This window comes from Pogoniulus pusillus, chromosome 7 (genome assembly GCF_015220805.1).
Source record: "Pogoniulus pusillus isolate bPogPus1 chromosome 7, bPogPus1.pri, whole genome shotgun sequence".
Classification (NCBI taxonomy): Eukaryota; Metazoa; Chordata; class Aves; order Piciformes; family Lybiidae; genus Pogoniulus; species Pogoniulus pusillus.
The window spans coordinates 21,962,525-21,988,785 of NC_087270.1; the positions used below are offsets into that span (position 1 = coordinate 21,962,525).

Here is a 26,261-nt window from a genome sequence, read left to right on the forward strand (position 1 = left end):
GTTCTCTCAGCCTTTCCTGATATGGCAGGTCTTCCAGTCATCTGATAATCCTCACGGCCCTTTGGACACTTTGCAGCCTGTCCACATCCTTTTTGTACATTGGGGACCAAAACTGAATGCAGTCCTGTACGTGTGCTTTGACAAGCACTGAGTGGGACAATAACTGACTTACCTCTGTTGGTAATGCCCTTGTTCATGCAGCCCAGTGTCCTGCTGGCTTTTTTAGCTACTGCAGCACACGCTTCACTCATGTTGAACTTGGTGTCTAAAAGATTCCCAGGTCTTCTCTCCAGCCAGGTGGATGCCAGTCTGAGCTGCACTCCCAGCTTCTGTATTCCCAAGGACAAGAGCTTACACTTGATCCCATTGAACTTCATGAGGTTCTTGTTAGCCTGCTCACTCACTAATGTGTGAGAACACAAAGTCACACTCTGCAGTCATCTTGAAAAGGAACTTTACATTCATGTGTGAAATGAAACCACCATTTGTAGACCTTGATGTAAAAGGGAAAGTGCTCTTGAAAGATGAGGCCTTTGAGATAAGAGTGAAGCCCTTCTTTCAAATACCTTCTTAAGCAGCTGCTGGTGAGTAAGCCTATGTGGGAGCTTGTTGACAACTTATTCTTTGTTCTAAACAAAATTCCTATGTAGTCTTCTTCAATTTGCACATGATGAGCATTATGTTCTTTAGCAACTGCAGAATAACCATTAAGAAACCAAAAACCAAACCAAAAACCCTAGGTGTGTTAGTCCTTAAAAACATCAGACTTCCTTGGAAAATGCTGAGGGAATTGTGTGGCTCAAGTGCTGTGGTCTGTTGTGCTTGGGGACAACTGGAGAGCTTCATTTGTTGTTTCTATGCCCTTTTATGTGCCACTTTTTAGATACAAAGCTGTTTGCTAAAGGTGTAGAAGTTAAGACTTAGGCTTTATCCAAGTTTCAGGCACTAGTAAAGTCCACATTTAGTCTGTTGGTTAGAAATGAAAATATTTGCTTGTGTACATTGTTTCACTCCTTCTGTAGATGATGCTTGTTGCTGCAGTTTGTTCCTGACAAGTGTCGTTTGAAAGGGAAAGAGCTTGATTATAGCTCTCAGTTGAAGGGCTCTAAAGTATGAACTGGTTAAGTGATGTGTACAATTGTGAGTCTACACAGAGTAGTAGTAATTGTTTCGTTAATTACACACAGTAATGAAAACAATCAAGGACACTCTTCAGGAAAGAATTTTTTATCCACACCTTACATATCATTGTAAAACAGAATCATTCTGTTTCTATCTGGGCTATGAGAATACTTTCCTCTTTTTATTTTTTCCCCTATGGTTTAGTGATTTATGTTTAGTTTTTTATGGATATTCTTGCTGCTTTCTGCTTTTGAGAATAAGCTTTGATGAAGATGTTTGTTTTGCTCTAGGCTTTGCTGGTGCCTTGTAATGGCATTTCCCAACTGGCAGTTCATAAGACAAAAGCAAGCTGGTGACGGCAGTTGTGGCGACAGCCTGTTGGCTCGTAGTTATGAAATCCAAAGAACTGGGAGATGTAATGGCAGCCTATGAACTAGTAGAAAGAAACTGGACACAGCAAGGCAGCAGATCACAGTGATTATTAACAGCACTTCCTTCCTCAGCTGCTTCACAGCTTATGGAAACATCCTCTAAGCCTTTGGCACTGCTGAAGGTGCCTTATGTACATGACTGTGGTGCTGTGATCCGTGAAGTGGCTTGGATTTCTGTCACACAGCTTCCTGCAGGAAATGCACGTGGTAAAAGGTGGGCCAGGAACATGGGTGATTTCATGAATTGCTGGTGGCGGGAGGTAGAGAATTGTGTATTGCAAAACAGATCAAGATCTGTTTCATGGTCTGATGTCTCAGGACTGTTTGCTGGGAATGTAATATGATTTACAAGAGATTTATAAACTGTCCCCTGTTGGTTTTGTGACTTGTAAAACTAATCCTGGAGAGGGTCCAGAGAAGGGCAATGAAGCTGCTGAAGGGACTGGAGAACAGGTTTTGTGAGGAGTGGCTGAGGGAACTGGGATTGTTTAGCCTGGAGAAAAGGAACCTGGGGGGAGATCTTGTTCTCTACAACTTCCTAAAAGGAGGATGTTGCAGTGAGGTAGGTGTTGGTCTCTTTTCCATAGTAATTAGTGATAGGACAAAAGGAAATTAACTCACTTTGTTCTGGGGAGGCTTGGGCTGGATATGAGAAGAAACTTCCTCACTGGAAGAGTTCTGAAAGACTGGAACAGTCCCCAGGGAAGTGGCTGATTTCTCATCCCTGGAAGTGTTTCAGAGAGGCAGAGATGTGGTGCTGAGGGGATATGGTTTTGCCCCAGACTTGGTAGAGTTAGAGAATGATTGGTCTTGATGTTCTTTTCCAACCAAAACGATTCTGTGATCCTGAAATAATTGGTTAGAAACTGAATTTGAGGAATGGCTCATATCTAATATGGACATCGACCTGTGCACATGCTTTTGCAATAAAATGCAGTAAAAGTAAGAAATATGAATTTATAAAAGTTAGCCAAATTCTAATATACTTTTCCCCCCCTATTACAGAAATACATTAACTTCGAAGTGGAACTGAACAATGGAACCAGATATTATTCGAATGTACTCCTCATCCCCTCCACCACTAGACAATGGAGCTGACGATGATGATGAAGACGAATTTGGAGAGTTTGGAGGATTTTCTGGTGTTAGCACATCTGGTGTAGGTTTTGCTGATTTTGATACACCAGACTACGGTCATCCAAAGGAGGAGTTTATATCCACAAACCATTTCATCCCACTTCGTGATTATTCTGACAACGTAGCGAGCATTGCAGCTTTCACATCTGTTAAAAATGTTAAGGATAAAGACTGTATTGCAGAGCTTCCTACTCTTACTAAGGAACATCCTGACATGTCAGCTACTAGTACCAGCAAAGAAAAATCCAAGTCTAAAACTTCAGGTGCTGCTTTAGAAGATGTAAACAAAAGAGGGGAACAAAGAGATGGCACTGGGAAATTGGAGAGTTTTGCATCTCATGTGGTTAGAACTGGTAAAGCAGTTGAAAGCCAGAAGGAGCAAGCAGATGCATGTAATGGTGAGAAACTTCCATGTCTAGAGATTCTAACAAATGGATTTGCAGCATCAGATTCTGTGAATCCTCAGGGAATAGAAGATTTAGACGGTGGCTCAACGGGACTGAAAACTGTTAGTGCCCTTAGTACTGAGCAAAATTTGAACTCAATGCCCAGCTCAGGTGAAGACTTTGCTGATTTTGCTACATTCTCAAACAAAAGCCCAATCCATTTAGAGGGAGCAGGACCTACCATATGCAGTGTTGTTAATGAAAGAGACTCTTTGAGCATTCAAGAGAACAACAGAATAAACAGAGTAACTCCTACTGAACAAGAGCTTTGCATTTCAGAAAATACTTGTGAACAGGGTCACTCAACACTGGAAAATGAATTTGCAGTTTCTCAAGCAGCTGGAAGTTCAATGTGCACTACTGAAAATGGAGAACACAGTGAGAGGAGAAGACAACACAGCATAGAGTATGACAAAGATTTTACTAGGCCTGATGATATTTTGGGAACAGAGGACATCAAGGTTGATAAGACCCAAAGCCTAGGCTGTGATCATACGGGAGAAAAATTGGGTGACTCTGAAGATCTTAAGAGTGGTGGAAATAGTGCTGAAGTTGTGGCTTGCAGTAACATGCATGACAATGATTTTGGTGATTTTGGTTCAGTCAGCAGTATGTCTCCTACCTTTGTTAATGTTCAAGAATCAAGAGATGCTCTAGATCTAGAAGGAACTTCAAAACAGTCTGCATATGTTAGTGAACCTAATGATGAATTTGGTGAATTCAGGGACACAAGTACTGTTTCTCAGCAGCCAGCAAGGCTGGATCAAGCTGAACTAAATGAGACTGCTGAAATTTTAAAATGTCATACCGCTGGCTTAGATTTCCAGCAAGCTGCTGAGGTAGAAGGTGGTGATAATAGTGAATTTGGAGACTTTGATACAGTGCCAAATCCTCAAGACAAGAGTGCTGATTTTCAGGACTCTGATGACTTTGCGGACTTCAGCTCAGCAGGTTGTAACCAGGCTACAGACTGGAATGCTTTTGAAGATGAACAAAAAGACAGCTGTTCTTGGGCTGCCTTTGGAGATGAGCAAGCTGGTGAATCTCATCACAGAAAAGAGACGTGGCAGTCACATAGGACAGATGCATCAGCCAGCATCGATGGTCCAGTATTACGCACGACTGATAGTTTTGCTTTAGCATCTTCCCAAGGGACTACCAGTAAGCAATCTCAAGAGCCAGCACCTTCAGTTCAGGTAAGGGTGTCCTTGATTTTATTCAGTCTTGTTCTGTGCTTGTGCACACAGCTCTGCCTGGTTCCTGCTTCTGCATAAAACAAATGTTTGAGTACTCCTTGTTTGTCTTGTGGGAGTGATTTAATTTGTGGGGTAACAGACTAGTATGAAACTCATATGCTGTGTTTGCATTCTGGATCTTTAGCACTGTTACTTCTTGCAGAATAATGATATGCTGGAACTTGTATCCATTTGTTTTGACAACTGTGTTGTGGTCCTGTACATAAATTCATGAAAGGAATAAGCCATCATAAACATTTCAGAACTTGTGATAGTTCTTCCTTCGCTTCAGAGTTTAGTGCCTTTGAGAGGGAGCTCTGATGTTGCCATTTCATAAAACACTGGTGTGGCTGGATGCTGAGATTATTGGTTCCCAACATTTTTCACCACTGTTCTCTATCATGTTTTCAAAATCTGATTAAAGCTGATGACTTGATTTGTAAATAGCTTCACTTGTTTGCTTCAAGCAGAGAGCATGATAAAATATGACCTATGGAGCCCTCTCTCCAGTGTTGCAGCTTCTGGGAAGTTAACCATTTAAAAGCTATTTAAAAATAAGTCACTGTTACACATTAATTGTGGGAAGCTCCATGCTACTGCAGCATCACAAATACAGGGCTGATGATTTCTTCAAGATACTGCTGTTTTGGGCAGGGTGAAGTGGATAGTTGGTTTTTTTTTCACTCTGCACCCTAGTGCGTAGATTGGTATGATTCCCAGTTATTTCCTTCCTAAGACTTTTCACCAGTCATATTTGAGATCTGTGCCTGTTCATACTCTTTTGCTAAGTTTTTAACAATCACTTTCACAAAAGTCAGGACAACAATTTGAATTTAAAATTTTCTTTGATGCTGCTTCTTATTCATGTCATCCCATGTGAGTAGTTCAGAGTCTTATGAAGAGTGCAGCAACACCAGCAATAAAGCATGTTAGTAGAAGTATGTGTCTGAAAGGTATGGATCTCTTCTGACAATAGAAGGGAAAGAGGGAAGTGCTTTCTTCTGGAACCTTGCATAGGCTTGGTGACAGCACTGCCTTGTTCCATTTCTTGCCAGTGTCAGGTGAAATGGCTGTTCGATGGAAGGTTGTGCCAGGTGGAGCTTTGCAAGCATCAGCAAATAAAGTGGAGCTTTTGGGACTCAGTGCTGATTTCTTGTGGTGTTAAAAGATGTGAGCCTCAGCTCCTGATGCTTCCTGCAATTTTGTGCAGGGATTAACTAAATTTCAAAGTGCCTTCAAGAGCCAAAAAAAGGCTTTCAAGTGAACATGCGGGTGGATTTTTGTTGCTCTGCAAAATCTTGCTCGTCACCACATCAGTGTGTGGGCCCATTTTTCAGGTTGGAGGCACAAATTTCTTGTTACCTGTTCTGCTGGTCAGTCACCCACAGAATTGGAGAGTCATTGGTGCATTTAATTTAAATTGTTCCTGTTGACATTTGAAAGACTATCCAGAATCTGACAAAGAGGTGAGATAGGGAAGTGATTCTGGTAAATAATCTGTTGTTCTGGTTAGTCATGCTAGTAAGATACAGTCTGAAGGTTTCAAACATTAATATTATATTCACAAATTTCTGTAATTTTATGGTGGATTTTCAGCAGAAAACACATCCCAGTGTAGCTGTTTTTTCAAAGCAGAGTCTTCAGAGGTTCTGTAAGTGACACCCCTCCTCAAGTCTGTCATAAAAGGTAAAAGCTCAGTCACAGTGAAGGTCCTTTGGTGATCGATCATAAAACCCTACAGCAGTTTGGTTAGATTGTAAAGCCAGGTTTAAGACTTCAATATTTTTTAATTCTTTATACTACAGCCAGTTGTGGCTGGATATAAAGTGGTGTTCTGGTTCCGCTGCTCACTCAGAGGAAGTTTGACACAAGTGAGATGTAGAAGTTGTTGTGCTGGATATGTTTTCTCTGTTGCAACAGTTTTTTTGGCGCTACAGTGACAGTTGCCCTTTTTTATTCCCTTAGCTGTTAAAAGAATGGTTACACTCTTTCAAAACTTACTTTCTGTTCTATAAGTGCTCTAAGTTTTGGCAGGATCTATTGAAACCTTCTGTTTAAAAAAAAAAAAAAATAAAAGGCAAGAAGTTTTGTTTTAATCTCAAGTAGTAGTTCTGGTTTTAAGCCACTGAGCCACATGGTAATAAAATGCAATTAGAAACTTCGAGACTAGTTGAGTCAACATGAGCTGGCGGTCTCTGTACTTGGAGTGCAGAGTCTGTGTAAAATTAAACTCAGGTTTTGATCAGCTTCCTTACTTTTAAGAGGAGATAAAACTACAAAATGCAGAGTTTTAAAGCATTTGCAGATCTGAATGGTGCTGTGTGATGCAGAAACACATGCAAAATATAGCTAGGTGGAGGTAAGCAAACAAATGGGTTTTGTTTTTTATGAGCCCAGCCAAAGAAGGATGGGGAGGAGTAAATCATCTGCATATGTTTCTGGAAATTGAAAAAACACTTTTTGTAGCAACCTATGGTGAGCAGGTTGTGTCAGTGAGAAATAACTCTGTGTGTTAGACACTTGAGATAGGTATGAAAATTGAGACCACGGGTTAGGGTAATGGTGAACTGGGATCACTTACAAGATACTGTATATGCTTCACCTGTGATGTTGAGGCTGAGAGCACCAGTGTAATGTGGTAGTGAAATTGTGTTGACTGGTGTATATAAAGAGAAGGACTCTAATGTGGTTCTTTACTTTTCAGCTGTCTGATTTTGTATAGTTGACCGGCAACATTGCTGTTTAAATGTGGGTGCAGCCATTTTCATGCATTTAGAATGCAACACAAGTTATTTACCAGTTGCTTATGTTCCTTTGTGTGCTTTCCTTTTGGTTTCCTTAGCTTGTGTATTATGGAGGACGCAGCAAAATGTATTGCTTTCTGAATGTGATCTTGATTGCAAGGTGTATGTCAGTGTCGTGGAGGGGTTTCTCTTATTCCTCCTCTGTTAGGGGGAGGTGAGAAATTAATTTGAGGTGGTATTAATTTTTTATAAAATTATTTATTAAAATTAATATTTATGAATTTGTGCCACCCCCAACCACTATGTAATCAAGTTCGTTATGTGCAAAGTTATGAAAACAGCTGGGATATATTTACAGGGATTGGATTATTAAATGGAAATATCAAATTATCAACAACTATAGACAGAAAGATTCCTTTAGGCTTAATGCCTCTTAACAACTATACTGTTTGCCCAGCAAGGGCTGAAACTCTGTCTACTCTTAAGACAGAGGTAACTTATATTACAAAGGAATTAAAGCTTACTTAAATGTGTTGCTCTCAAGTATTAATCATTAATCACCCTCCTGGGATTGTGTCACAGCGTGTGCCCAGTATTTGGGTCTTGGTGAGGCTGGAATCTGTCCTGGCTTGCAGGTCAATGATAAGTGTTCCTAGTCTCTGGGGTCAGCAGGATTTCTCTAACCTTCTCTCCTGGCGAAGTGGTCTCTGCCTTGGTGCTGCTGCTTCTTCTGGATGCCGGTGTCCAGGGATGATCAGCTGGCAGGATTTCCAGGTGCAGGAGAAGGATTTGTCTGTGCAGCTTCTGACAGTCAGTCTCACAGCTAGCAGGCTGTGTTTGTAGGTTAGCAGACAGTCTGAATGGGTCTGCTGGGCCTAGAATTTTCCAGGCTTACAGGACAGCTTGGCAAGCAGTGTGCCAGGCTGCAGAGAGACTTGAGCTCCATAGATAAATGCAAGGATAGCAAGCCAGTATGTACGGCTGCTGTAGGCTTAAGCAGGGGGCTCTCAGCTCCCCAGATATGTATGAAATGCAGGCATGCATGTACTCTGCTTCTCAAAGGGTTCACAGACAGCTTAACTGCGCCTTGAGATCAATGCAAGAGGCCTGAGCCTCAGTAATGTTTGCAAGTGAGTAAGGCCTGACTCTGTGTCTAGGCCATGCAAGCAGGTCAGGGGAGCAGGGTGCTGCTATATGGATCAGAGAGCTGGGTCTGAACCTCTAAGTATGGACTTCTGAACACTCTGAACTTTCTGAACACGTGGTGCTCCTTTGCACCCCTCTTTGTAGACTCTAAGCCGAGATTCATGGCTCATTTGGCCATCTAAAGTGACCAATCAGGCTGGCAGTAAGCCAAACCTTACCTTAATAGGCAGTAGCTGTTTGCCTGGACCCTCCCAATAGGGGATCACCTGGGCGGACCCCAGGGGTACACAGACTGGGTGTGTGTGTGTTACACAACCTGTTTACTGCCGTAGGTCCCTGGCAGAAAAACATGTCCAGGCATGTAGAGGCATAGAGAGGCCTCAGTTTTGGGGCTGCTGCCCCTTCACCAGTCAGGCAAACTGTTTTAGAAAGACTGTGGACTTACTATGATGTTTGATCAGAAGTTAGACTTTATTTGAATTCAGGTAATTTTTTCAGGGTTTTTTACTTTCTCCTGTATTTTGCAAGGGGAAAAAGGTCACCAAAATGACCTTATATAATGTGACTGTAATGGCAAAGAGATAATTATATCTTTTCTTTTAGAGCTCAACCTCTCAATCTGCAGCAGGGTTTGTAGCATGCTGGCCTCTTTTATTCAGTAGTGCTGCCAGGGGGAGATGGAAAAGGGTGTGGTATAAAGTATTTGGTTAAAACTATGGAAAGAATTTTTAACACCTTGGAGAGGGTTCAGTTTCAAAGACCCTTTGACAGAGATGCAAACTATTAACTGACCCCATACTGATACTGCTGTATACCTTCATCATGTCTGTCTTCAGCTGAAAGGTATACCTGGAGGTTTGCATGAGATAGAGTTGTGGCTTTGTGTTCATCAAAGTTTCATTTAGGGTGGAGTGATGGTTGAACTGGTTGATCTAACAAGTTTTGAGTGAACCTGCACTGTCCTATATGTGTTAATCCTCTTTATGTGATCACATAGCACACTACTAAGTTATGTTTATAAGGAATATAAGGCTTATAACCCAGATTTTTCCAGCAGATAATATTGAACATTAGTCAGCTGAGGGAGTTGCTCTGCTGTGTTGTGCATTAAAAATATCTATAAGACTTGGGCAGCAAAGCATCTGAACAGTTATTAGCGATGGTAATTGTGTGGGTGGGTAATAATGGCAGTGCCTAGCTGTGTTCAAAGAGTACTGGCATCTCCAGAGGAGGGGAAGATGAACAGTGCCTTGATTGGAAAGCCAAAACTCACCCAGTTTAGCTGAGAGATAGCAAATCCTGGAAATGGAGGAAGAGAAATGCACTGAGTCCTCCAAGTTGCTTTTAAGAGACTCATCGGAGAGCCGGTGCTCACAGGCTGTACCTCTTCAGATTAATCAGACTCTGTGGGTCGTGCACAGTTACTAAGCCACAAATATGCATCAATACAAAGAAAAGTATCACTTAGAGAGCACTTTGTCTTGGGCAGTGAATGAAGTCATCCTCTTGGGAAAAAGTAATTATGACCATAAAGATTTCAGCTTTCAGTTCACCAAGGTAAATTAAGATACTGTTGTCTAAATTAAGTTCAAACAGTTGAATAGCAACTTGCAGTGTAAATATATCTGCTGGAAAGGTTGGGTTTAAGGCTGTAGTGCAGTTCTTCAGTATGTGCAGCTGATTATTTTCCATTTTTTATACATGACTTTTCGTCTGCTCCATCTCAGAAAAATTAGTACAGCACCACTAGATACTGACATGACCAACTGAAATGGGAAGTTAAAGTTTTATGTAGTCTAGAGAAGCAACTGTTAAACTCCATTTGCCTGCATGGAAGGTGCAAGATCTGTTACATTCTTCAGCTGTGGGAAAAAAACTGTGCAAGGAGGAGGGAGGCAGCTTCACGTTTCTGTGCTCAACTTCCTTGCAATTTGTAACTCTGTTGTCAAGAAGTAAAAAGAGCAGGGAAATACTGTGATTCTTTCTGAAGTAACTTTGCAGTTGGTCTTGAGAGTTTCATAGTTGCTGTTTAAAAAACATTTCGGAGATATTTAGAACTTTAACTTCTTTAAGTCTGGAAAATGTTGTTTAAAGTCTTGCTCTGCATTTGATGTTGGTGAGGGTTTTCAGCTTTCGTGGCATTCTCCTCCTGGATTTTAAGTCTAAGTTTAGAACCAGTGTTTCAGTTGCACCAGTGATGATAAAAGTGAAACTATTCCCTTTCACCTCTAAGAAATCTCTGGCACTGTATTAAATTTACTTGCTTATCAAGGAGGGGTGGAGAAAAGCCATCAGAGTTGAATAAGAATTTAACCTAATGTTCTTCATAGACTGGATGCATTCCTGTGCGGTCTATCCTAGGTGATCCTGCTTGCCAGGGACTTGGACTTCATGATCTTTAGAGATCTCTTCCAAAATCTGTGATTCTATGACTTTGCTTCTTTTTTTTTTTTTTTTCCCACACAGTCATTCTGTCTACAGCTCTTATCCCCTTGCTTTTGTGCTTCCTTTGCTAAGCAGAGCTTTCACATCAGAGAAAGAAACAAATTGTTGCTCTGTGGAAGGGAAACTGATTCTTAGAGTAATCGGCAAAGCTTTCCAAAGGAAAAATTGCCCCCATTTCACTAGGAACTTAGTGCTTTGTTTCTTTGCTTATGTGTATTAAGTTAACCATTTAACTTGGCCCAAGTCCAGAAGGTTTTGACAATCACTGAAGTTGATTGATGTGTTTCTCATGGTGAGTTTAGATCAATTTTTCAGCTCCTCTTGTATGGTCATGTAGTTTAACTCTTCAAAAATTAAATCTCTAAAACCTGAAAAAAAAAATACAAACCAAACCAACAAATGCAACCCATCCAACACCTCTCACATATATGTGGTGGAAGTGCAGGAGTATATGGTGACTTAGCTCCTCATAGGCAAATGTGTTGCTGGGAAATACAGTTTACTTGTTAGTTTCTTATTTCACCTCTGCTTTTTTAAGAGGATCATAAGTGTCTGTGTTAGGCACTCTCCAGAGCAGTGGCTTTGTTATTTAAATAAATAAAATTTCTCTAATCAGTTTCTTTTCTTGGTTTCTGTCCCCTGAGATTTGTTCTGCTGTTAAATTTTGAGTCTTCGCTCAGATTCTGAATTCTAACTAAAAGCTGATCACATCCATATTGGACTTTATTCCTCTGCTAAATTATACATTTAGCATCTTGGATCCTTCATATGCTCATTTCTGTCTCCTTTGTTATGTTTTTTCTATCCAAGAAGAATTGAATATCTAAACAATCTCAATAACTGTTGCACTGGTTTTATTTATTCTTACGTCTTGCAGTTTTGTTTGGTAGATTCAAACAGCCCAGAGTTTGAGTGTTGCTTCCTCTCTAGCCTCATTCTGGCAACAGGAAAAGGAGGCCAAATATATATTCCATTTTCTACTCTCTCCCTTCTTAAATGACGTCTAGAGGCTGCCAGAGAAGTGAAGGTGGGGGAAATGAGACATTTTATAGAGAAATGGAGCTATCCCCTCTGATGGAAAATGGGGAGGAAGGAGGGTCAAAGTACCATATTCTATTCTTTAGCCTCCAGCATGATGAGGAGCAGTCCATTGGATGAGCTTTTGCTTGGTCTGCAGTTTATGTGTAATTGGGACCATGGAGAGAAGCAAGAAGCCTGTTGGTTTTTTTCTCCCTTGTACTCACAATTTCTTGAAACTTCACCCAAGGGAGCATAACAGCAGTTGTGTGGTGAAAACTCCAGTTCACATCAGCTATTTCTGTATGTGTGGCTCAAGTACGTTGTCTTTATGGCAAATTTTACTATCTCGTCTTTTCATAGCTCTGAATCAAAGTCAGTGGCTTGTTGCTGTTGCATTAACGTGGAGGTAGCTGGAGAAGGTTTAGTGTGCTGGGCAGCCAGTGTAGAAGTGCCGTGTTGAAGGAGTCTGTTGATTCTAAAGTCTTGTGGTGAAGAGAAAAACAGATTGTGTAAGCCAAGTACTTTGGTCTTCTGTCTGTGAGAGATGGATCTTGTTCCCTATTCAGCAGCCAAGGAGATAAATTCTAATCCTGAGGGTATCATTATCTTGAAAGTCTTTGACATTTGTGATATTTTGATTGTTTCAGGTGGGGGTTACTTAAGTGTTCACAACAAAACTTCTTTGCAGTCACAGAAAGTACAGGGCTTTGAGTCTGCCACTGTTTGGAAAGTCACAGTGAACTTTTGGAACAGCAGCTGGAGACTTTGTTCACATCTTCTACCTTTTGGGAATTAATCCTCTCAAATGGTGATGGAGGACATCGGGGTATGAAATGCTTTTAGTGACAGAAACAGTGGAGAAAAGTTCTCACTTTGCTTTCTGCCTTCCTGCCCCAGGATTTTTCACCCCAAGAGACATAATGCTACTGTGTATGGCAGAGCTAATATTTCCTTCCAGTTTATTTTGTACAAACAATAGATTAAGGTGTGTAGAAGACAGACATTTTTACACTAATGCAGAAATCTTGGGAATGCCCTTTCTACTCTGGGAGCTGTGACTGCAGGGTTTCATTACCAATTAGAAGAGCAAGTTTAGCCACTTCCACGAGGGACATTGCCACTGCTCGGGAGCTGTGCATTTGTAGGTTCATTTCTGTGCCCGTTTGTGCACACAGAATTAATTACTCTGGTTTGCTATGGAAACCTTCTTCTCTGCCCTACAGAAAGGGCTGAGCATTTCTGGCAATTGAGAAAAGATGGAAGGAAAGTGTAAAGAACTCTATAATTAAACTGTTCCTGAAAATTTGGCACAAATCTTAAGCTCCAATTTGAAACTGGGTGCTGACTGAGATGCTGCTTGCTTCTTAGAGCCTTTCTGTTCATTCTTTCCTTACCTAAGCGCATATTCTAGCATGTTCTCAAGCGTGAATCCTTTTAAAGAAATGTGACATCTTGCTGTCCTCATGATCCAGTGCCTTTCATATACTTCTTCCTTTTCATTAGGGATGTGTATCCTTGCTCTGCTGCAGAAATGAAGTAAGCATTGCCTGTTCACCTAATAGGCTAAGTTAAGGATTAAAACATAAGTAGAGCATGTAAGATCTGTGATACTGTTTCATCTTACTCACTAAACGTGTAAATGACTGTCTTAGTTCTGGGCAACAAACACAATCCATTAACATGGCAGCTATTGTAACATTGCATGGCCAAAACTATTTGGATTAGGAGATGATTAAGAGGAAGATTAAATACTGTGTAACATGACTGGTTATGGACATGCAATACCAGTGAAGTAATGTGTAATTCAAATCCTTTGATGGTGTAGTAATTATGGTATTTTGACATTGTGTTTTGCAAATAACTGAATCTGGTGGCTCTCCCCGTAAAAATTTCATTCCCAGGTAGCAAAACTGAAGAGCTGATCTACTCAAGTTCATATTCCTGCTTTTTGTGCATCTAGCAGCTAAATAGGGAGCAGAGACTGGGCAAATTCAGTTCCCAGTTCCCAACGCATCCTGACTGCAATCAAGAGACAGGGAGGCAAATGTTATGTTTGCTGATGTACACAGACAGTAGTTTACTTCACTGAGACAAGACAGGCAGATTTTCAGATCAAAATTCAAATCAGAAGTGTTGTAGACATCTGCTTCATAATTACAACAGTTACTCTGGTGCCTGAGGGCTTGTCCTGGCTGTGTTGGTTGGTCTGGTTAACATATGAAACTTCCAACTACCAGCCTTGCTTCTCTGAACTTGGTTTCATTTTGATTGTACCATAATCAGCCAGAGGTCTGAGGTTTATGTCTGTAAATTCAGCATTGCTGCTGGAATATGCTGCATCTCCACAGGAGGGCTCTGCAGGCATAGCTGTACTGACACGCACTGTCAGATGCTCCTGGTATTTTCACCTGCTCTGCTTCTTGTCCATTTCCCTGTAGGAAACCTGGGTACTGCCCTGTGGGCAGTGTAGCAGAGCATTGGAGAGGGGGCTGTTGAGGAACTCCAGAATAGAAATACAGAAGTGCTGCTTTTGTGCCAGGCTTTCATCTCCTTCCCCTAAGCAAGAAGAGATTTGAGTGCTGCTGTTAGAAACAAGTACCTGGGGAAAAAAGGCTTTCATTTTAATTTGTGAGCATACCTTGCAATGGGTATTTTTTAATAAATTATAAGAAATTGCTGCTTATTTCTTTTTAATGAGTTGAACAAGGAGGAGGAAAGTATATATCGTGGCAGTGGTGCCTCTATCTGAGAGTTCCTAGAGCTGTATAATAAAGTTGACATTCTTTGGCTATGTGGAAGCGTAACAAAGAGAGGAGGTAGAGATGTAAGGGCAGATCTTCAAAAGAAGGAATCCTGTTGAGCTTGTAAAAAAATAATTACAAAAGAGGGTGGGTTTTTTTGTTTTGTGGGAGCTGGAGGTGGTTAGTTTTGGATTGTTGGGTTTTTTTAGTATTAAATCCATCTGCCAAGGCTCAAGTAGCAAGACTCAGAGCATTCTCCAGTGCATGATACAGAATTAAAATGCTTCGAAGCCCTTAGTACTGGTATGTGTTTTTTGTGTTGCTGAGACATTGTCCTACCCATCAGTGGTGATCATAGCACTGGTGGAGAGAAAAGTGAGCGACATTTGCTGCATTGTGAAACCTAAGAACCCTGTCTGCTGGATATTTGCTGCTGTTACTCTCAACCGTGCTGCCTCATGCCTGCTTCAAAATAAAAAGTGCTAACTGGATCAAAGTGTTATGGGGCTTGAAGTTCAGATTGTAACATGAGAGACTTCCTGTTCTGGATGTTGATTTTGGATGTTGGGGTGTTTTATTTTCCTGTAGGAGTGGCACTGAGATGGGTGGGAGTTGGGTAGCTTATGGGGTTTCTGCATTATGCAGTTTGGGTTTTTTCCTGCATTTCACTGTGCTTTTTCTGGAAATAGGCTAACCTAAGGTAATTGTGCTTTATGTTGTTTCATTTATTTTAAATGTTTCTTTCTTTGTCTCAACCTAGAGTTGTTGTTACTGTTCCCTCACTTCTGTTTGGGGGGCAGCAGGCAGGTTAACCTGTTCACAGTGTTTTAATCCATTACGCTGCACTCCTAAAATGCTGGAGTTTCTTTTCTCCCAAAGGACACTGAAGTGATGGTGACGTCAAGACATGGTTGGAATTACTGTGACATGCCAGAAGCCCATTCTGCAAAACTTTGGAGGATTTTATTTACATAGCCTTGGTGATGCTGCCTTATAACGTAAGGCAGCAGAAAGAAGGTCAGAGGAGAGAAACATTGATAAAGTTGTGGTTATGGAAACCCTGCTGCTGTCTGGCTCCCATTTAGCTAAAATAAAATTGAGAGGGGATTATTTTTTTTTTCCCTTCAAGTTATTTGGCTGGAATAAGTGTCCCCAGGCTTGGATTTTACCCCTTGCAGGATCACAGCATTCAGCATTAACTGTCTGAATCGCGAATGGGAGGAAGGAAAAATTGTTTGGAGGACGGTAGTCCTTTATTTAAATTGAAGAACCTGTAACACATGAATAAACAAATAAGTTCCAGGGCAAGAAATTCCATCATTAAATAATTATTTTTCTTTTTTAGTTTTTGGGGCTGGAGAAACACCAAACAAATACTACAAGTATTGTTTGTGAAAAAACTAAGTTTTGAATGACTTAGACATGGCTCGTCTGCATAATACCTGACCTTTAAACTACAGCAAATGAAAATGAGGGTTATAGTTTTGCAACATCTGAGTCATTGATGCTAGGAATTATTGGAGAAATGTGCAGTCTTTGGATTAGAAGAAGTTTTTCCTTACCATTTTCAAAGTTTTTGTCACACCACAAGCATGTTGCACATCAAGCTGAGTTTTAGGAAGCCTTTCACTGTATACATCCTAAAAGATGTATTCAGTTGTGTTCTGAGTCGTTATGTCTCAAGCTCAAACTGAAGTGCATCATCATCAGGTCAAATCTCATTGATTAGTACTAAGCTTGCTGAAAAACACATGTTCAGTAAAACCCTTAATGTGTATATTTGAAGATTTCAACACATTGAGTAAATCTAGTGTAATACTTGTTGCACATGGTAAGAATTGTTTTGGATTCTTCTGTAGGACTTACTTTGCACAGCACAAGTTTCTCAGTAGCCTGTGAGTTCCCAATAGCCTGCAGCACAGTGCTTAAGAAGTTGTCTGATTCATCAGTAGTTATGCATTTTGTGATAAACAATTGTATTAGCCACATGTTGTTATCCACCTTATTTTTCATTCTTTTGGAGTCCTTTTCTTGAAAGCAGTTAACAAAACTTGACATAAATAATTTCTTTTTGATGTAGACAACATTGTTAAGTCGTTTGGAACGAATATTCGAAGCCTGTTTTCCTTCCATTCCTGTTTCTGAAATTGAAGAAGATATAAGTTCCTTGATTGGTTTGCTGGAAGCAGGTGAAAAGCGTATGACAGCTGAGGAGACCTTAGCAAATACTGGGTAAGAATCCATAGCATGTCATCTTTAGGAGCTTAAAACATCTAGGAGAAATTCATTATGAGTTGTTGAGTTTTTCCACAACACTGGAAGCAAAGTTAAAATCAGGTATCTAGTAGAATGCTTGTTTTCAGTGACTGCACATGCTAGGAGCATTTCACTCAGCATATCAACTTAGCAGCATATCATCTTCTTTTTAAGTGATGTCTCCAAGTTAAACATAAAATCAATTATTAGTTACACTTGATTTGAATTGCTGTATTTGTTCCTGTGATGAAGTCTAGGTCTTGTCTTGTCCGGCTTGCTGTGGACAACATTTTCCAGTCTGAACTATTAATTGTTCTGAGAATGCTGTGCAGCTTTAGTTCCCCTGGGTATTGTGCTTGGGCATAAGATTAATTGGGATGTGTAATAAGTCACATTAAAAACTAAACTATTCAAGGCTGCTAAGCTGTTGTTCCTGTTGATAACTTGATTTATGATGGGTTTATAGGGAACTGATGGACGTGTGGACAGAACTGCAGGATATCCATGATGCATATGGACTGAGATACCAGTGGGGTGGCTCCCACAGCAACAAAAAGCTTTTGTGCTCCTTGGGAATTGACACAAGAAACATTGTGAGTCTGTCAGTAAAACTTGCTTTCTAAATAATGGAGCTGCTTTAAATGGAGAATCAAATGGAAACTTTTTTTGTATGAATGCTTGTCTTGTCATTGCATAGCTGCACTGAACAGGGCTTTTCATGGCAAACTGTCTGATAGCTTAACTTTTTATAAGCCCCATTAACTTGATTTTAACCAAAATATTTAAAATATCGTGTTTTATTTAACATATTTAACATTATGCTCTGATGCTAATCTTACACAAGTTATGCAACACAGAAAAAATATGGCACTGAAACCCTTAAGTAAATTGTTCTTGTTTTATCAGCTCTTTACAGGCAACAAGAAACAGCCTGTTATAGTACCCATGTATGCAGCAGGACTGGTAAGCTTTTTTTTAGTGTTATATTTTCTTGCACTTCCAACTACATTATGTAATGAAATATATTTAAAAGACTGTAAGCACCAAGTGTGCTGAAAGATCCTTTTCTAAGCATGGTAATGGTTTGGGCATCAGTAGAAATGCTAGAAAAGAAACATCAAGTGCACAGTTTCCTTTGTGTGTGGAAGCAGGTACTTGCTTTCATATAAAAGAAGTATTGATTCCCTCATTTCATAAAGCAAGCTGTTTATCAGATAAGGTGGGTTAGCTAGTCTGAGCTCAGTTGGAGGCATTTTCTGAACCCAAAATTGACTGAAATAAGGTATTCATGTGTATGCAGCAATCAGGAGTTCTTGTTGTGTGTTAACCGTTCAGTATATAGATGTAAAGATGTCAGCTAAAATTTGACATGAGAAACTAGTTGTCAGAAGTGACAAGGAAAACATCATTTTGCATCAGTGCTTGTGGGAAGCCCTGGTCCTATGACCAGATGGTTCAAAGGAAGGTTAAGAGCTGCTAGATAGTTGTCCATGAAATGTGTGTAGGAAGTTTTCTCAGCTCTGTGGAGCATTTCTTCTTTATGCAGCTGTTTCTTTGACAGACTGTTTGTTAATTACTTGATTGCTTTTCGATGTCCCTAGGTCAAGAGAGGTGCGTGGTGATGCTTTGCACCCTTACTGACATCTAAATAAAGGCCTTACACGTGTATATTAGACTATTTATGTGTACAGAAAACATTACATAGCCAGTATTGTGCTCCTGCAAAGATAGATAGACAAATACTTTGCTGGATAAAAACAACAACAACAGAAGTTTTTTAAAAAAGGGGGGGGGGGATTCAGAAGATAAGATTTGCCATTTTTGCTAGTCTGAGCAGAATCAATATGTTCTTTTTTCTTCTGGAAACCTGTGTGTGTTTATCCACTTAAACATATGTACGCTTTGATATGGTGGTTCAAAATGGAGTATCAAAGCATTACAATTATCTTTGGTAAATGCTGCAGAGTCATTTTATAGAGCTGTTTTTTTTCTGATGCATCTTTGGATGCAAGCGTGGCATTCTGATACAGACACTTCACAGCAGTTCTGTTTTCTTCACGTTTAAATATTTGTGAGCAAGACAAAACTGGCCAAGCATTGGAACAAACTGCCCAGGGGGGTGGTGGAGTCACCATCCCTGGAGGTGTTCAAAGAACACATGGGTGTGGCTCATTGGGACATGGTTTAACAGCCATGGGGGTGGTGGTAGGTTTGCAGTTGGACTTAATGACCTCAGAGGTCTCTTCCAACCAAAACAATTCTATGATTTTAATGTGCAATTATTTTTTTTTGCAACACATTGTTGCCGATGATTAATTATCTCCCTAAATTCATTGCTGTACTTGTGCACACAAAGTGGATCAAGGTGATGGTAGGAATGAAGTAGCTTGCTGCTTTCTATTGCCAAACTGCTCCATGTGTTTCTCCACTGCCCAAAAGAACTGATTTAACCGATGGTTAAGTTCTTAGGCCCCTTACAGTAGTGCTGACCCTTTGGTAGGACAACTGACTTTGGTGGCCAGCTCCTGGAAATGACTGTGGTAGTTGCAGATTCAGTAGTTTTATTTTAGGGTTTTCCTGATGCTTCACTTTCTGGGGTGATTTGCCTTTCTCAGTGTAAACCTTGGCCTTCATTTTTTTAAATTTATTTTTTCAGGAGCACCAGCTATTTAAGACCTTTTACATAGTGCTGTCCAGCTTTGAATTGCTTAGAATGAAAAATGTGGGTTTAATGATTTGTGCCATTTCATGCATTTATTTCGATGTCATTAATTACTGTTCTTGGTATCATTCTGCAAACTGATAACTTGATTTCTTTCTTTTGAGTTAATTGTTGAAATGGTGTGAATGCGCTTGTGGTTTTGTGATGGGCTATTTGGTATTTCTGCAACAGTCTACACTGTTCCAGAGGACTGGGAGGAGAAGACATCACCTTATCAAGCAGCCATTTCCTCCAGCCTAAATTACGTTGTTGAAAGCTGGAAAGTAAGCTCCAGCTAAGCACTTGGCTTTCTGTTACTGCCTCTAAAATGTTTCTTGGACATAAGGAACAAGAATGTTTCTCTCCCCTGGCCCATCTCCTTCTGTCCTCCTCGCTAAATGTGTCCCAGATGTACATGATTACCCCCAAGGCCCTAGTAGAGGGGAGTGCTACAAAGTAATGTGTGCATGTGTCCTATTTTTTAGCTCTTAAAATACATAAAACTGTAAGTGTCTGATTTCCCTTTCTTGGTCCTTCTTTTTGTCTTTAGGGTATGTTAGAGCCTACCAAGGAACCTTTGAAACCAATATCTGCAGCAGAAAAAATAGCTTCAATTGGACAGACACCTCCTGTATCACCAGAGATGAACACATGCACATCTGATCAGTTCCAGGTAAAAACAGAGAGGGGGAGGACAGATGAATGAGGGAAATGATGGGATGCCTTGCTTCTACCTTTAAATTTAAAATATTTAGATGGTGTGTTCAAAACCACCTGTGTGTGAAGTGCAGGTGTTACTTCTGTCAGATTGAAGCTCTGCTCTTGGATCTGCTTTTCATGTGTGACTGGAAGAGCATCCCTATGATAAGACTGTAGCAACTGGTGGCCAGCATTTGAGAGTCCTGATGATGCCAACTTGTCATGCAGCACTTTGCTTTGAAAGGCAGTGCACAGTTATTCCCACAAACTTTACATGTAACTTTAGACTTGCCCTTCCTATGGCTAAGGTTCTTTGTCTTTGCTTTTTCTGGAGCTTGTAGTAGATGATTTTGCCTGATGGTTAGCAGTTGTTCTCCTGAATTACCACGTTCATATGTGTATCATGCCATCTTTTCCCCTTTCCTCTCTTTTTCAGAATAGCATGAAATGCAGCCCAGCTGCCTGAAAAAAGTTTCTGGGTGCAGTCATCACTGGCATAAGGCCCTGGCTTCTTGGTTGTACACGTTCTGTTGGCCCTTTATGCCATATTTTACTGGTGTTATCTATTGAACAGAAAGTTGATTTGCTGACTTTTCTGTCTTTAAAGTCTTACACAAACCAAATTTAGAGTAGTTAAGGAGTGAGCTTTTAAATTTCATGAGTTCTCTTTCGCTGTTGTTTTGATGTTACACTAGAAAATCACTGAAATGCCATGGATGTGACAGTGTGTATGGTTATCAACAAGCTAATGGGATCTCTGTGTCACTAGGTTTCATTTTCAGTGTCACATATTCAGAGAATTGGCTGCGTTTCTTCTTAGTGCAGGTCTTGTTTCATCTGCCCAATGTCTTTTAGTTGCCTGCTGTCATTTTGGCTTTTAATAGAGAGCATTCAAAACTGAGTTACTTCTGTGCTACACCTAACCTTAACACTAGCTACTTCTCAGTTTAGTGAGTTCCTTGCCCTCTTTGGAAAGTGAGTTCTTCTCTTGGAGAAAAGAAGGCCAAGGGGAGACCACCTTGGTCTTTCTAACTCCTAGAAAGGAGGTTGGAGACAGGTGGAAGGTCAGTTTCTTCTCCCTAGCAACAAGTGATAGGATGAGAAGAAATGGCCTCAAGTTGCTCCAGAGGATGTTTAGGTTGGATATTAGAAGAAATGCCTTGACTGAAAGGATTCTCAAACACTGCAACAGGCTCTCCCTGCATGTGTTTCAAAGAGGCAGTGATGCAGTGCTGAGGGATGTGGTTTAACCCCAGAATCGGCAATTAGATGATTGATCTAATTGCATTGCAAGATGGCTCTGTGATTCCCTTGTTCTTTGCCATCTTGCAGAGCTCTAACTGTGATGTGATTGTACCAGAGGAGAAGGTGGTTTTATTTTCATTGTAGAATAGCAGTATGTCAGTGGGCTCAGAACTGAGAATGTTTTATGTAGTAATAGACATGTTTGGTAATGCTTCATATGCTGCTTCTCCACCATAGTGGAATGGAGCAGCTGAAGAGGTAACCATACTGATTGTTGCAGCCAGTCTGAGCTCAGGAAATAACTTCTGAAGTAAGAAAATGAGTTTCTGCAGCATTCAAAATTCCCTTATTTACAGAGGAGAAAACACAAATTAAAGCATTCACTAAACAGAGCTGCAGAAGCCTGAAATAGCAGCATCTCTGACACATGCTGTTGCTTAACATAGTGATGAAAATAATCAGAGGTTCTTTTTGGTGTTCTGTGGGGTTTTCCCCCCTCTAATTGTGGATTTGTACTTTTGGCTACTCCTATAGCAGAATTTACCATTACTTACCACGGTTCGATAAGGTGCCATAGCTTGTTCTCAGTTCAGTCATTATGGTCCATAGGAGAAGTTCCTATGCTGTATGTCTGCACTGCTGACCTTAGGTTATTTTTTTTCCAGAAAGATAAATTCTAAAATAAGGTTGTGGGAAGAGATGAGTTAGAACTCTAAGTGTTAAGAAAGCTAAGAGACCACTCAGAAAGTGACACTCAGAAAGTTTCAGGGCATGGTACAGTCTGTTCTCCAACTTGGCGACTCTGTTTGTTTCTTGGACTCACCTTCTGTTAATGTTTAGTGACGTCTGTTTGCTGCTGGGGATTAAAAAAAGGTAACATCACTTGTGCAGACTGCTTCTCAGGAATATTCCAGATCATAATGGTGTCAAAATCACATGGCCAGACTTTGGTAAACATTACATTAGGAATTGTGTTAAAAACATTGACCAATATACAATGGAAATAGGCAGTTTTAGTGGACCCTGAAACATACTATAAATACAGGCAATTTAGATGCAATACTTTAGGTATCTTTAATCTTATCCAGTTAATTATTTAGCTAAAACTTCCTAATTCCTCTGCTTTCAAATAGGAACAGTAGGCTCAGGGGTCATTCTGATACTTGGAAAGTTCAGAACGTTGTTTTTCTTGTTGAAAGAAGAGGGCTCTGGTTAATGGATGCATGTGCTTAAGGAAAGGAATTCTCCTTTGTTCAAAGCTTAGCACAGCACCATGTCTGTGCATGTACACATGACTTTATGCTGAGGGACTAAGACCTGGGAAGAAAGACTGGTGATGCAAAAGCAGGAGTAGAAAGAACATTTGTGGGAGCACAAAAAGCCTCCTAAGTTTTTGGGTGGTAGGCGAACAGAAGGAAGCATGCAGAGATTTAAACCAAAGAACATTAAAAAGTGAAAGAATGAGGGAGAAAAAGCAGCAAATGAGCTGCAATATTTTTTTCCCAATTTATATAATAACTCCGTTTCAGCCTCATTCCCTGCAGAGGATCTTGCTGGGCTGGTTAGGCTGTAGAAATAAGTGGGCAAGTTTTCATCTGAGCCATCTGAATGGTAAGGACAAGGTTTTGAAAATGATGATTTATCCTCTGAAGCAAGTTGAGCGACTGCTCTATCACATGGGTTGTTATGTCATGATGACTTTTGTAGACTTCTTCCATTTTATGTTTGAAACTAGCATCTAAATCCTGTTTATCCCGAGAGTTTTGGGGGGGAGTTGTTTCTCTGTTCCTCTGTTCATAAATATAAGGTAGTAAACGGAGTATGTAATAATGCCCTGATCATTGTTGCCTTGTCCAAGCCTGGTGCCTCAAAGTCTTTGCAGGTCTGAGGTAAAAGGGTCTACCAAGGCACATCAGATGTGAGAGAGAATATCTGCTCAAAGAGGCAACTTTTGATTGTGAAACCCAAGACAGGTACCCTTACCTATGGCCAAATGTTCAGACCAAAACATACTCCAGTGGTTGTTAGAAAGGTTGCTGTCTGAGCTTCGAATGTTGCCTGCTTATTTGTGTTCTGATAGTGCTCTCTGTTAAGGTTGTTTTAAAGATTATTTACTTGCTTCTCTAGAAGCCTTTCTCAAAAAACAACAACAACAAAAAAAAAAACCACTCTACATATTTCTCCTCTTCTGCTTCCAAGCATCCTCTTCTGTCTGACTGGGAGCATGTGTATTCAGTAGACTCTGGTGGTAGAGATTTCTTACCTGCCTAGTTTTGCTTAGCAGTTGTTCTTTTGGAGTAGAAATCTATAGTTACCCAGGCCACTGTAGAAAAAAAAGCTCAGTAATTCTTTTTTCTGTGGATGGCCTTTACAGCACATCTGTGTGCCTGTGAGGCCCTGAATTGGAGATCAGGTTATAGCAGAAATAAGTATCTTACACTTGCGGGCTATTACAAACTGAACCTTAATTAAACCCCGTGGGGTGACAGTCTTTAAAAACACTTTTAATTACATAAGGGATCATCAGGACTTCTAACAATGACAGATGCAAATTATCATAATATTGGCTATTGGCCAGAGGCTCCATCATGGAACTGCTCTCCAGTTACACATATGAGGAAGGTCCAAGACTATATGTAGGTTTGATGAGAGTAAGAAAGATTTTCAGGTAAGAGATATTTGAGAACTTGTTATTCTGTCAGATGTGACACAGCTGCTTAAAGATGTCTGAGAAGAGTAATTTTCAGAACTATTGTGCCTTTGCCAATCAATACACACAATGAAGTGTATGAAGTACTTCCTTGTAAACCTTTTCTGAGATGTTTATGATGCTGATTAATGGGATTTATCTAAATACTAACACTGTATTACAAGACCTTTGATTTCCCCCCCCCTTCAGTTTTAAGACAGGAAAATGCTTCCTTTTTTTCCTTCTCTACTTAATTGTCCCTAGGTAATTGCTGACATGGAGAAAAACATTTACATTTTACTCTTTTTGCATGATAAAAGCTCTTACATAATACTATTCTAAAATTACTGTGTGAAAGCATCTCTCCCTTTTTATCAAAGTGAAATGGGATGCAGTAAAACTAGCAGGCGTTTTACTTTCCTATTTCTCACTTCCTTAGCATTCAGAGTAGTGAGCTGGCTGTGCTTGTCTTCATTTCTGTGTCCTGTGATCTAAGATGGAAGAAGGAGTAAGAGCAGTTTGCCCTAACTCTCAATCTTCTAGATTGGACACTTTTGCTTAAAGCACATTACTAAAATAACCACCTTGGTTAAATATAACCAGCACTGGTGTAGGAACCTTACAGTTTCTGAAAGACAAAACATGGTATTGCCATCTGCAGGGCAACTTCCCATTGTCTGAGATTTCACATGTCCCAGTGTAGTTAGTTTTCTTATGGCCAAGGTGATCAGAATCTGAAAACTTTGTCTTTAATGGGCTTTTGCCTCTACTCTCTTGCTTTGTCTAGAGCAGAGCTTACCAGGATCTTTTATAGGTGCGGTTTTCTTTACCTGGCCATCCTTCTCTTTTTCACAAGTTGTTGAGGACAGGAGAATGGCCTCATGTCCCGGACCAGACTAATGCACTTAATATAATTTTACTGATTTGTAGTCAGGTTTAATTCTCCACCACCACATGAGAAAGAATTTATCACATCCTTTGTCATCTTCTTGGCAGATTTGAGAATCAAGTCATTATTAATAGCTAGCCATTGGTACCACATTTTCTATGCAGTTTTCTGTCACCCTCGTGAGTCCTGACTCAGTCGTTTGGCACAAAATATAGTGGGTGTTTTCTTCTGTGACAGTTGGAAGGAAGTTGCTTTGTTTCTATTTGAGTGCATTTTCCTTGAGGCAGGAAAGCTACTAAATCATACCTGGTCCTTTAGATGTGACAAACTTCAAGTGAGCAACTGGTAATAGTGATCACTGCTTCCTCAGGTGTAGCTTCCACACTTAGCATTTACGTTTCCATGCAAATCATTTCAGTGCCAGTAGTTAGAAGTGCAGTTCCTTAATCCCTGTAGAGTGAATTCTGTTCTAGGTGTGTTCAGTGATGGAAATAATTCTGAGCTGTTAGGTAAGAAATATTTTTCTAGGCAAAGCATTTACTGTAAGTAAATACAGAAATCTCCTATCTCACTTCATTTTTCTTCCTGTAATTACCTGTCACCTAGTGAAAGCCATTTAAAGTTAGCTTGATTGCTCAAACTAGCTGAGGTTGCAGCTGCTTTGATTCATGCATCTGCATATTTTTTCAGATGAAAGTTTTAAAAAGAGAGTGTGGGGGGAAATAAAGCCTGGATTCCTACAAAGAGCAGAGAGAAAGTGTGCCTCAGCCACCGGAAGCTTGACAGCTAGTGATGTATTTTGAATAGTGCTGCAGAGACCTATCATAAGGGTGGTCGTTCTGTTAGAAACTGAAGACACCTCCTTTCCTCAGTATTTCTTGACAGTTCGCTGGAGGGAGAGCAGAAATGTAATGCACAGAAGTAGAAATATAAGCTTGCTTCAGACGTTTCCAATGTTGTTCCATCAGTTTGTACCCTGAGAACACAGGAGGGCAGCACCTGCAAGTTACACACTCAACAAAAGCATGGTCTTTGCTGTTGCTTGATTTACCTCTTGAATGCGAAAGCCTAAAGGGTGGGCTCCCAGGAGGAGCATTGAAATGAGTTATCATTAAAGGACAGCAAGCCACAGGATTTTTTTTTAAAGGGAATGGAGTGGGGACAATGTTAGATTGTCTCTCACATCTAGAGATTGTGTCGTTTAAAAGCAGAACAAACCACATGAATCATGGACTGGTTGATGATAACTAACTGATTTATGTTTTTCTCTCTAATCAGTATGAAGCATAGATGTACAGAGAGCTTTCCCTAATAA

At 40.3% G+C, this 26,261-nt stretch overlaps 1 protein-coding gene across 4 annotated transcripts in view; it reads left to right on the plus strand.

The window, feature by feature from the left end:
- The window catches only part of AFTPH (aftiphilin), a 53,679-nt gene that overhangs the window by 11,201 nt on the left and 16,217 nt on the right, over nt 1-26,261 (plus strand). For 3 of the 4 annotated variants that reach the window (XM_064146183.1, XM_064146182.1, XM_064146180.1), the window contains exons 2-6: nt 2,559-4,332; nt 16,548-16,699; nt 17,190-17,316; nt 17,630-17,686; nt 19,975-20,097. In XM_064146183.1, the coding sequence (XP_064002253.1) occupies nt 2,590-4,332; nt 16,548-16,699; nt 17,190-17,316; nt 17,630-17,686; nt 19,975-20,097 (2,202 nt within the window). In that variant the 5' untranslated portion in view covers nt 2,559-2,589. Of the gene's footprint in view, nt 1-1,430; nt 1,768-2,558; nt 4,333-16,547; nt 16,700-17,189; nt 17,317-17,629; nt 17,687-19,974; nt 20,098-26,261 lie in introns of those variants that run through there. The other variant, XM_064146181.1, reaches the window with a different exon arrangement.